This window comes from Periplaneta americana, chromosome 16 (genome assembly GCF_040183065.1).
Source record: "Periplaneta americana isolate PAMFEO1 chromosome 16, P.americana_PAMFEO1_priV1, whole genome shotgun sequence".
Classification (NCBI taxonomy): domain Eukaryota; kingdom Metazoa; phylum Arthropoda; class Insecta; order Blattodea; family Blattidae; genus Periplaneta; species Periplaneta americana.
In genome coordinates, this window is record NC_091132.1 from 184755267 (window position 1) to 184768057 (window position 12791).

The following is a 12791-nucleotide window of genomic DNA, read 5'->3' on the forward strand; positions in this document are numbered from 1 at the left end:
TGGACCAAAATGATCGCATTTTAATTATTTGGTGCAATTTAAATTAAGTAACATATTAAAAGATTTATCCTTATATCAAACACGAATGTTCCCTGGATCAAATGTCCTATTTTAATTATGTAATTACTTTATATTTATTTCTAACGGGTGCAGCGGAGCGCACGGGTACGGCTAGTAATAATAATAATAATAATAATAATAATAATAATAATAATACTTTATTGCCAGAACAAAGATACATATTGATTTTTATATAAAAACACTCTAGCACCCCCTGAAAGAATAAGTTACATTACTCGTGCTCAGGAAGCATTCCACATAATGTTAAGACATTTTATTAAATAACAGAGTAAAAAGTAAAAAAGAAGGAGAAGAAGAAGAAGAAGAAGAAGAAGAAGAAGAAGAAGAAGAAGAAGGAGAAACACAGATATCACAATAATTGAACTTTAAATTTTCTCTATTAACAGCAATTTCTAATTTATTATTTTTAAATAAGGAGCATTAGCAAATTGTATTAGCTATTATCATGTTACAAAACCTTGGGCCGAAGTTGTTACTGCCTTCCGAGAACACATAAATTTCTCTGCTATATGTTTTGAGAAATGATAACCAAAGCTCGGAAGTTGGGGACTTGTGTCTTTGAACGTGGCTAAGCGACCGGACTTCAATGTCAACAAACTCCCGCTTCCAGCACGGAGCTACTGTCAGGTCTGCTATAAAAGTGGTTCCTGGCTGGAACAACATAATGATAATATTATGATAGGTTGAAACATCTAATTTTATAGCATATATATAAATAAACATGCAAAATACATCAAATTTACAGTTCTGCTCTGTACATTTCATTACAGTGTATGACTACATGCATTCGAAGATTTTCGAACCCATAAATTCTTCGTCTGTTAGTTAAACATGATTTGAAACGAAGGAAACTTATTTCCACGTCACATGAAGTGACGGGAGCAAACTTTAATTTTTTTATTTTATTTATTTTAACTAGCTACCTAGTGAGTACAAATTGCATTTATAAAATAAAAATGTTTCTAGCCACTACCGTAAGAGTCAGGCTCGTGTACGGTGTGGTCTTAGTGAATAATATAACATAAAATTTACAAGGACAGTTTACTAAATACAGTAATTAACTTAATTCAAACCAATAAGTACAACACAAGAGCAAGAATAAAGAAGAAAGGGAAAACGAGAGAAAAATACACATTTAATATAAATTGACAATCCGACAGAAGCCAGTGATATTCGATAAAAACATGAATATAGTCGATAGAAATAAAAGGTAAAAAAAAGTACATGTGTTACTATTATATATCATGGATAATTTTACAAAATTCTTTTTTAAAAGTTTCAATTTTAAAAAATTTCAAAATTGGAAAATGGTTTGAAATTTTATTATAAAGTCTTGGGCCTAAATAAAATACTGAATATTTCACTGTCACTGTTTCCTGTTCGATTTTCAGCAGATCTCGTATCTGAGAAAGATCAGTATATCCTAAATTTTTCTCGCAAATAGTTTTCAATTAGTGTATCACTACTAGGGAAGGTCCCTCTACGACTTGATCCATGGCTATGGACAAATTCTCCATCAATTTAAAGGACTGCAATGTCTTTCAATGAATGCCCGTTTCCAGCTCTAGTTTATGTGTGGTACAACTTACAAGATATAAACTCTGCATTAGAAGAAAATAATGTATCTCCTCAGAATTCCTCCACGAAATTCTGTACCTAAAATTTAAGAAATGCATTTTCAAACTTCCATAACACCCATTCGAATAACACGTATTTTCTATTTCCTCAAACAGACCGTTTACCTGTAATTCTCTTAATGTCATTGGCTTCGACGTGACACAGTTTATTCTTTCGTCTTCTTGCCATTCGATGTGACCACTTTCTTAGTACAAACGACTGTCCCTGAGCACTTGCAGCGTGAGCTTTGTGTACGTTATGCCTGTAACCTTACTCAAGCACACGACACACAAGTCCCCAAGATCCGAGCTTTGATGATAACTAACACGAAGTATGTTTGTTGCTAAACAAATTGAAGCTGGCTCGTCTTTGGTTTTCAATGAATATTCTAATTCTTAATCTGTAAAACGACTACACAAAACCGTCACTATACTGTAATATCTGGATTTCTGTTATAATAATGTCACCACGATATAAATACAAATTCAAACATTTATCTGCCAAATTTTTCTCATTATAATTCTGTTCATGGAGGGATTTAAAATGTCGGAACACATTGAACAAGGAGCAGAATACCTCCTTGTTGCACAACAAACACAATGCTTTGTTATTTCGAAGATCACAAAAGTACTTATATTCCCATTCGTCTTTGTAAACGTATCTCTTTACTTTGCCGTGGGACACGATTCCAGCACTGATACCCGCAGACTTGTGGTGGCGATGTGGACGGAAACAGATACAGGAATGAGTAGTCTGCTAGCTAGCAGTGGGAGGGGTTCCACTATGATTGAGGGGAAGGGAACACACTGTGCTACTTTTCCCCGTCGCTGATATAGGCCTTTTGTTACTATACTAGGGGCAGAAGAAATAGGCGGGTATGGCGAACTCCTCATTCACTACCCCGACTCCTATACCCCTCAGAACCTGCTTGGTGTGTGGTCCTGTCCAAATAACTTACTCCTCCATTCAGACATTTTGCACTCTAGGAAAACTTAAAAGAATAAATAAAATAATAACGTGATATCTAGTAATTACAAATACCTGACTTACTGAATATTGCTGTTTTGTTTAGTGAATTGTCCGAACACAGGTCTGAAACTTGTGACAACAATAAGGCATCACTCATGAGGTAACTAAGACAGGAGATAATGGGTTATGGTTGCCAGTTCTCTTTCCCCCTCCATTTCATACATCGCATACACTAATCAGACTTTAGATGATATTATCATTTATAATATTTCGCAAATTAGCCATTTCACAAATGTAATAATAATTACAGTATTATGTAATGTAAACCTAATACGAAAAATGGAATATTTAGCATTACACACAATTATTTTGTTTTATATGTTTTAAGAATATTGTATTGAAATAGTAAATACTAAATAATAAATACTTATCAATTTGTGAATCATGAGAAAATTAAAAATTGAAGTGCAAAACATTAATATATTTTTGCTGTGTGTAGAAAATGTACACATTGTAACATGAAAGAGTTTCGTAATAAAAAAAAACTTATGTATTAGAAGCACACTTAGAATGGCTTAGCTTATCAAAATAAATAACACAATAAGTATGACTAAAAAAATCGTTCTGTACAAATTCTCTGAACGGATCTTAGAGAAAAACCACACGCCTTGACAGTGGCTATCTGCGTTGACGATAGGACACTTTTAATGCCCTCACAATCTTTTAAGTTTAAAAAAAAAAAAAAACAATGAACTTGATAAATAACGCCTAATGACTTCTGATATCAGGGCTTGACTGAGACATGATAGCGATTACTTGGATGATTAATAGGTCTATTATAAAATACTATTTATTATTACATATATATTTGCGAACAAGCTATAACGCAGTGGTATCACCAAAGACGTTTTATAGTTTAACCTAGACTCACTACGAGCGCTGTTCCTCGACCAAAAATTGAACACTTTCGCGCATAGCCATCTTGGGGCAGAGAGCCATGTGATTACAATATGTTTACATCACAATTCCGCTTAATTTGAAATAACATAGATGGTTATTCAGTATTATTGAATGTGTTAGGAGTAAGTGCGTATTAATTTAATCAATAGTGTGTGTATATAGTGTTTATATAGTTTAAATGAATCGTTCTCCTGTGATCTACGTGAAATCACAGTGTAGGCCTAATATTTTGCTACATATTGAGGCCCATAAATATAGTGTTTATATAGTATTTTAATCATGTTATGAGTGAAACCATCGTGTGCCCTTGTGCTGCACACAACTGTACAAAGAGTGTTCTTTTATCATTTATTTTCATCGTACTCCTATATAAATTCTGCAAGTGGAATCATGGTGTATAGTTGTGCTGCATACAACTGTACGAATCGACGTAAGAAGGATTCGGAAATTTCTTTTCACAAGTAAGTTAGTTACATATATTGTATTAGGATATTGTAAAATGACTGAGAACATTAGTACATATTTATTGTGTTAATAGAAGAGAATGTTTTATAGGAGTAAGCGCAAACTTTCTTTTTAGGTTTCCATTGCAAAAGCCCGAGCTTCTCAGTAAATGGTTATCTGCTGTTAAACGCGATAAATTTATACCATCAATTCACCACCAGTATTGCTTTGCACAAGAAGATAGTTAGACAATTTTATTTATGAATCAATAAGTGAGTGCAAAATAAATCTGGTTAAGTATTTTCATACTATCTAGATATGGCCTAGTTACAACATTTTGACATTCTTTCACATTTTCGATTTAATAATAACAGTTGATGCATTTCCTTGTTTATTGAAATATTTATTATTAGGTCTAAGCAAAATGCACACAGTGTGCGAGATTAAGTTAATGTCCTAACTCGATTAATTAAATATTTCAGGAACTCCATCGGTACAGATTTGATGAATTGTGTAAATATGAATAGGCCTAATCACGAAGACAAGAATTTTTAATGGACAATTTTAGCATAACAGCTTAATGTTTATTGACGATTACCGGTACTGACTGACAGTTCCAGCTTCTTCAATTATTTGCTGTTGTAGACTACTACAGGAATGCAGGTGATTACGTTTCACTGTTCATATTTGTTTTTATCCTTGTTACTCTTTTAGCTTATATTTGGGTGTTTTTTATGGTATAGTAATAAATCTTAGTGTATTTTGCGGTTGCGTTCTATCAGCATTACTTTTCGTCCGCTATTTTTCACGACTGCAAGATGCCCACGATGTGCAAGATTAAGTTAATGTTCTCAGTCGGTTATTGAAATATATTTCAGGAAGCCCATCCTACGGATATGATGAATTATGTAAGTAGAAATACGCCCAAGTCATAAAGACGACGAAGATTATTGACTGACAGTTGCAGGATTAATATCTTTGATTATTTGATGTTATACCACAAGAATGCAGATAATTACGTTTCACTATTTATATTTGCCTTTATTCTTGTTACTCTTAGGCTCATGTTTGGTTGTTTTTATGTTGTATAGTAACAAATCTTAGTTTATTTTACGATTGCGTTCTATCAGCATTGCTTTACGTCCGCCTCAAGATGGCGGCGAGCGATCGCTTCAATTTGGGTCCAGTCGCATCTTCTGCGCAGCTGGCAGTGTGGGGACTTGGGTATCACAGACGAGCACTTGTCAACAACTATACTTGGGTAGGTCTATGTTGGCAGAGCTACCTGATGTCTTGGGAAGGGTCAGGGAGGGTGAGTTGAACTAACCCTATGACACAGAGACTTGTAGAACAGCATTTCCTCTTTCTTTCCTCCCCCTCCCTCACCAGGACATCTGGAAAGGTTGTCAGTGGTGGATATTATTACAACTATGTTTTAACAACATTTTTCAGTGTAGTTTGAGAAGGCCCTTATAATAATTTTATAATTAAAATGTTAGAAGTATCGTGCTTTGTATTAGGCCTACTTGTCCTAGTGTTTGTGATTCTTGGTGTAGGAACAAGAGGAAAGCCACTGCAGTCTGACGCCAGGGAAATAGTGTACAATGTACATAATTTTTTCGTAGAGGAGTATGATGCTTGAAAGTCGGAAACCCTACAATAAACATAGTCGAAGTAGCAAAGCGAACTGCTGTTGCGTGTGGAGTATCTGAACGCACTGTTTACCGATCCTAAATGAAAAGAGAGAAGCAGATGAATCAGGAAAAAAAGTGTCAAGTCCGGGCAAAAAGCGGCCGAAAAGAACTCCCACGAAAACCAGTACAGACTCATTCACTGCGGCCGCCATCAAGAGACAGATTTACTCCTTGTATAAGACTGATTTTAGTCCGAGTGTGGAAGATATTCGTGATGCTCTCGCTAAGTCTGGGTTATTTTATGGCAGCAAATGGTCGGTGCGGTAAAGACTAAAAAAACTTAATTTCCGTTAAGCTAAGAATAACTTCGGACGGAAGCTTCTGACAGAGAAACCCGACATAATTGCTAAGCGATTCCATTTCTTAAGGAGGATGCGCGACTTACGAATAACCGGCCGCCCTATCGTTTACCTAGACCAAACATGGATAAACATTAATCACACGAAAAGCAAAATTTGGATTTGTGACGATGGTGACATTCCTCTGAACGTGCCCTTAGGAAAAGGGGGACGATTTATTATTGTGCATTAAGTCAAGAAATGAACGCCGTTAATTTCAAACATTGGTTCGAAAAGAAACTCCTTCCGAACATTCCACAAAACAGCATCATTATAATGGACAACGCCTCTTACATTCTGTACAGCTCCCACTTTTGCATCTTCTAAATCAGACATGCAGTCTTGGTTACGTCAGAACAACATAGAGTACGACCCAAAGGCGACAAAAATCGTATTGTACGACATAATAAAATTTAAAAAAGGAGAAAATGTAAGGTACGAACTGGATACCTCAGCTCAAAGTGAACCACACCGGCATACCACTGTAATTTTAGTGTCATTGAGTTCATCTGGGCACAAGTGACAAATGATGTCGCTAAACATAATGTATCTTTCAAATCCAGTGAAGTCATACAATTATTTGAAGGAGCGTTGTCTAAGTTCACGCCAGATAATTGGAAAAATGCGTGTGAACATGTTAAAAAGGAAGAGGATTTTTTATTGGGAAAGGGATGGAATGATTGACAAAGAGGTGGATCGTTTCGTAATAAGTTTAGACTCTGATAGTGATAGTGATGACGATGACGGTGACGACAACATGGAACTAGAAGTAGAAGAATCCGCCACTGCACATACAAATAGTTTTATGAAGAGTGTCTGTCTCTTGCCACCATCCCCCCCGCAGATGTCCGGTCAGCCACTGAGTGAGTGAGTGAGTGAGTGAGTGAGTGAGTGAGTGAGTGAGTGAGTGAGAGAGTGAGTGAGTGAGTGAGAGGTAAGAAATATATCTTTCTCTGTCTAAATTTCTCTGCCAACTAAAGAATTCTATGCTATAGCATTCGAACGCAGCGACAGGAAGGTCTGTTTGTGCAGGTCATAAACCGCTAGAGAAAGTGTGGAATGAGTAGTTTCAACACAAGACAAAAAAACCCGCCTATTTCTTCTGCCTTTACTATAGGTATAATAAGTCGAATTTTTTGGGTGGACTGTCTCAAAAGCTCTTAAGAGCTTCGCCACTGAGTCCGACACATTTTAGGCGTGTTTTATCGCTCCTATAATTTATAAAACTTCATGACTTGACAGCGGAAAAAAGTCAAATAAAAGTCTGTTTACGGTTTACAAGTACTGTACACATAGACCATGGCATGAGGTGTGCACGCATCCCAAGTAGCTACAACACGGTACCGTCCGCAGAGAGCACCACGCGAACACCGAAAACAACTGCCACCCTGCGTTCTCAGTCAGTCATCGTGAACAGAAATCATTGAGATACGTAAACATATTCTTCATTTGTGTTCGGTGAAGTGATCGTAATGCCGGAGACAGATGTTAAAAACATAGGGTGTATTCTTTAATACAAGAATATGGTGTCGACATTCTTAGTAGTGATACTGGTGAAATAATTAAGAGTCGGTTATGTATGTGTGCATTAAAAAGATAACAAAACATCAATGTAATACACAGAAACACGTAAAAATGTTGCTGTATGTTAGAAGAAAATAAAGATTCAAGTTCAAATTCCGCCTCATACATGAGATATGACGTTTGCCAGGATGAACTAGGAATCAGCGCTAAATATGCCCCAATCACATCATGTGATGCTGAAAGAAGTTTTTTACAATACAAACATTGTCTAGGAATTCGGAAAAACTTCACATTCGACAACTTTCGGAAGTATATTGTTGTGCATTGCAATGAGAATCCGGTCCAGGACGTGGGATGACATGACTATCTTCCCTCTTTGGAGGTAAGTAGGTAGAAATATGTGTATTTGTATATACAATATAAATTAACGTATGTATAGAATTTTATTCAGCTTCCTCCAAGTGAAGGCTGCCTAGAAGACAAAGCTTACCAGAAAAATTGTTGTTTTTTTTTTTAGTAAATGGTAGGTACACAATTATAATGAAAAAACAATAGAGAAGGAAAAGAAAAAGAAATAACACAATTATAAATAATTGAAGACGACTAAACAAAAGACCATCAATTCCAGAAGAAACATAAAATTTTCCTAGTACGGTATCTATTTGCTATTAGGTGATCACTAGACTTCGTTGAATTGCCACACGCAGCATGCAATCAGGTTGCCGATGTACGGTAGTATAGAAGAGGTGAGCGACCTCCCGGTCTCGTAGTATAAGCAGTTCATGTTAAGAGATGTGACCGGTCCAAATAGATAGAGCAGCTACAGCTAATGTATACCTAAGTAAGCACTTGTTTTTGCATTACTGTAGTTGAAATAGTCAAAGCTTAACATTTGTTCAGTGCAGACAAGAATTCAATCAAACATGCTACAATGACAGTGTTGCTATTCCAAACAATTTCCCCTGGAATACCCTTACCCCCGCAGCCAGTCTTGACCCGTTGGAAAACGTGGTTGGATGCTGTTAATTATTGTGCAGAATATTACGTCAAAATAATGGAGGTAATTGATGCATTGGATAGCACAGACAGTTCCGCTGTTCCAGCTATAAAATCATTTCCTTCTGAACAGCTACTGGAAGATATTTTTTCATTGATTCTAATTTAAAAATCGTGTCCAAAAACATCACCTGATAGAATCGTCTAAACTACAACTCTCGGAAGCCCTTAATATAGTGTATAAAGTATTACAAACCGTTATCCAAAATAACAATTCACTAATTTCAGAAAGTGAAATGTAAGTTGAGAAACATTATTGCTAAAAGTTCTGCCTATTCACAACCTCGTATTATAAATGATGTACTATCAGGTCACGACAAGACGTCTGAAGTTGGTGTACTAAAAAGTAGTGACTTTCCGTTCTTCAAATATGCACGTATTACATCGTATGATGTTGAACGTACAAGTTCCCAATATACAAACTGTTTAAGTGATCATCGGAGGAGGTTCACTTTGCAGTCGCTCGAAATGTACGTAACTCTTCACTGCAATGCACATATTCAAGGATGATGCGAGTATATTACATTAAATTTTAAGAGTTAATATATCTCACTACAAAATAACTGTGTATTTACATGTTTAGACATTTCCTACTTCAATGATCATTCATTATATTTCTTGAATGCAGGATACAGGTTTTATTGTAATCGCAGTATACTGCTCAGTGTTTACATCAGAGGCATACTCCATCCGTTGCACGCCCCCTTCTCATACAGTCTATACCGCGTGCGCAGTTACCTTACGATTCTCGTGGCAATTCCACGAAGTCTAGTGATCACAGTCGTCTATTTAGCACTAGTTGCAAGACCCATCTTAAGTGAGCAGATCGCCACAGGAAAGAGATCAATCTATTTACGTGTAGAGATGGTTTCCTAGGATTTTTATAGATCCCTTCACTGCAGGCAGAGATACTTCAGTCACAAGAGTTTGTCCTAGACCAAACTGCTTGCAAAAATGCGCGAATCTTTTTGTGATGGTCCCTCTAGCCCCAATTAGTAATCCAATAACTTCGATCGACGTTAGATGATATTTTTCCTTATAATATGGTATAGTGGGGTCGTATATGTCACATTTTTCCTGATGTACCTCAGCAGGTTGATTTACAGTATACTACAACTTTATCATCAGAATTGTTCATTTGTTTCACATAAGTAGCTATGACAATATGCCGTTACAGTAGTTACATCAATGTAAAACCAATATTCAGTGATTATTCCGTGTGTCAATTTACATTTCCCCCGGCCTGCACCTGCGCGCGCCCCTAGGGTGCCTACTGTGCTTACGTAAACAACAACCCTCTGACGAGACAAATTAGTCGCGTTGTAGTTACCTTCACATCTGAATGACTTTTTTCCGCTGCCCATTCATGACGTATTCTAATGAAGTAAACGGCGATACACAGGCGAAGGATCAATGTATCCAACGTGACCTTGAGCTGGAACGAGTGACGCCATCTAGTGAGACGCGGGAGGGGAGAATATGAGGCACGAATTGGCTGATCCCGCGGCAGCCGAGGCAATATAGCGTGAGACTGAGAAGCGACAGAACGTTCATAGTGGTGTCAGACGATTCATAACGAACCAGGCTACAATCTCAATTGAGAAATTATCAGCAGTCGACATGATAACCCGAGAGTGAAGTTGAGTGAAGAGAGAGAATTCTCAATGTCGAGGTATGTGCAGCGTGAATGGGAGCGGGCGTAGAAGTAACGGTTAGCAAACGATGGAGCACAACGGTTACTATATCAACAACATGTTTACAAGATGGCGACCTGTTATGATAAAATTTTACTTGACCGCTAAACTTGAGTGCATTTCTTCACTCTTACGCTATACATTCAACATCCCATCCCAAGAGATATTCACACATACAGCTTGATGCATCATACCTCGATTTTGTCTACTTGACATTCCATTTTCGTTAGTCTATAATATTAAGATAAACAATTTTAAAACTGAAAAATTCGAGACGATTTCGTAACATAATACTGTCACATTAAATTGGCAAATCCTAAACAAATGTCGTACAAAGGCCCTATTGCCATGGAAAACAAAAACGAACGAACTTCGGTATCAACCACTTAGGTCTAAAATTCCGAATTTTTTTTTTTTGTTTTCATTTATTTGTTCACTCATTTATTTGCTTGTTCACTCACTTATTCGCTTGTTCACTTATTTATTCGCTTGTTCACACATTTATTCGCTAGTTCACTTATTTAATCGCTTGTTCACTTATTTTATCGCTTGTTCACTCATTTATTCGCTTGTTCACTTATTTATTCGCTTGTTCACTTATTTATCCATTTGTTTCTTTCTTTATTTATGTATTTATTTACCTATCTATTTATTTATTTATTCACTTGTCTATTTAATTACTCATTTCTCCATTTATTTATTTATTCATTCATTCATTCATTTATTTATTCATTTGTTCATTTATATTAATTAATTAATTATTTCATTTATTCACTCAATTATTCATTAATTTATTCAGTCATTTATTCGTTTAGTCATTCAGTTGCGCATTATTTATTCATTTAATTGTTTATTTTTTATTCAATTATTATTTTTTATTTATTATTTGTTTATTTAATCTGGATGAGTTAAGGTCACTAGACATCCTCTATCACAGCACCAGAATTCAAATAAAGAAGTAAATCAGGAAAAGAAATAAAAGTACAAATACAATACAAATACAAAAAAAAACACAAGTGCAAAAAAAAAGTGAGGAAAGAAAATGTAAGTAGAAAGATAAAATCACAATAAGAAAAAAATTAATAATATAATATAGAATATTAATGTCTGATATATTTCGTGATTAAAGGAAATAAACGTTTAAAAATAAGTAAGTTTGTACATATTGTAATGGAAATGAAACAATAAAAATTTCTAAACATTTACAGTAAAGTTAGAATACTCAGTTTACTGCATTATACTCTTATATTCTTACTAAGTTTGTTTTTGAATGCTGTTAAATTCCGACAGTCTCTGATGTCACTGGGTAGGTATTCCACAAGCGCGATGGCGAGATTGTGTATGATGATGAATACGATGATGTCTTATGTGTTGGTATGGCTAGTATGCGGCTATTTTGCGTGCGTGTGAAGAGATTGTGATACGATGATAGGTAACTGATGTGGGAGGCAAGGTAGGTAGGTGTAGAGGTGTGAAGGGCTTGAAAAAGGAGAACAAGGGAATGAAAATTTCTACATTTGTTAAGCTGTAGCCAATTTAGATTTTGAAAGGACAGGGTAATGTGGTCAGCGCGACAGACATCGCAGACGAAGCGAACACAAGAATTATGAACACGTTGTAATCTTTGCGACTGGTTGACATTGAGGTCAGTCAGTAGAAAATCACAATAATCAAAGTGGGGCATTACTAGTGTTTCCACTAATAACTTATATTTTTGAGTAATAGGGGGAGATTTTTTCGAATGCTCTTTAAGAAATGAAGCATAGAAAACTTTTTCAAGAAATATCAGTATAATTAATAAGGTCACCATTTTCCCGAAGCTCATACAAACAGTCTTACCGTACTCATTTCACCGGCATTATCACCTTCATTTCATTCAGACGCTTAATAATCTAGCTGTTGATACAGCGTCGTAAAATAACCCAATAAAATGTCTTACCGTAGCCGTGAGAAGGACGAAGATGGCGTCTTCAATGCCCGATCCATGGCCCACGGAACTTAATATAGGTCCATCGGCTGTGACGTCAGAAGCGCCATGTTGATAAGACTTTTTCACAGTTTCTGTTGGCTTTTCCCCATCAAGTAATCACTCATTGGAAGAAGCCGGAATCAGTTGGCCTATGAACTACGCGTCCTATCGTTTCAGTCGCAGGAAAGGGTTAAGCTAGTAAACAGGATGCGGTGTATTAGAGGCTAATTTTATCTGTAGTAATGCCACGAGATTTATCTGGGAAATTTCAGACCTCGAGTGACATTTATTAGGATTATTTCGTGAATAAAATAATAGTACATTATGCAACGAGCCTATAATGAAGGTAATTAAGAAGTGAGTATGGATATTTATGAAACGAGCGCAAGAGTTTCATAATTTTCATACGAGCTTCTTAATTACCATTATAGGCGAGTTTCATACG

General features: G+C 36.0%; 2 protein-coding genes across 4 annotated transcripts in view; both read right to left on the reverse strand.

Moving 5' to 3' along the window:
* LOC138692221 (26S proteasome non-ATPase regulatory subunit 10-like) overlaps positions 1–12240 on the reverse strand; it is a 30051-nt gene extending 17811 nt beyond the window's left edge. For both annotated transcript variants that reach the window (XM_069815351.1, XM_069815350.1), the window contains exon 1: positions 12217–12240. In XM_069815351.1, the coding sequence (XP_069671452.1) occupies positions 12217–12225 (9 nt within the window). In that variant the 5' untranslated portion in view covers positions 12226–12240. The remainder of the gene's footprint in view (positions 1–12216) is intronic.
* LOC138692223 (26S proteasome non-ATPase regulatory subunit 10-like) overlaps positions 1–12470 on the reverse strand; it is a 60493-nt gene extending 48023 nt beyond the window's left edge. The window contains exon 1 of one of the 2 annotated variants that reach the window (XM_069815353.1): positions 12317–12470. The gene's annotated coding sequence lies outside the window, so the exon portion shown is untranslated. The remainder of the gene's footprint in view (positions 1–12316) is intronic. The other variant, XM_069815352.1, reaches the window with a different exon arrangement.
* Positions 12471–12791: the final 321 nt, after the last annotated feature.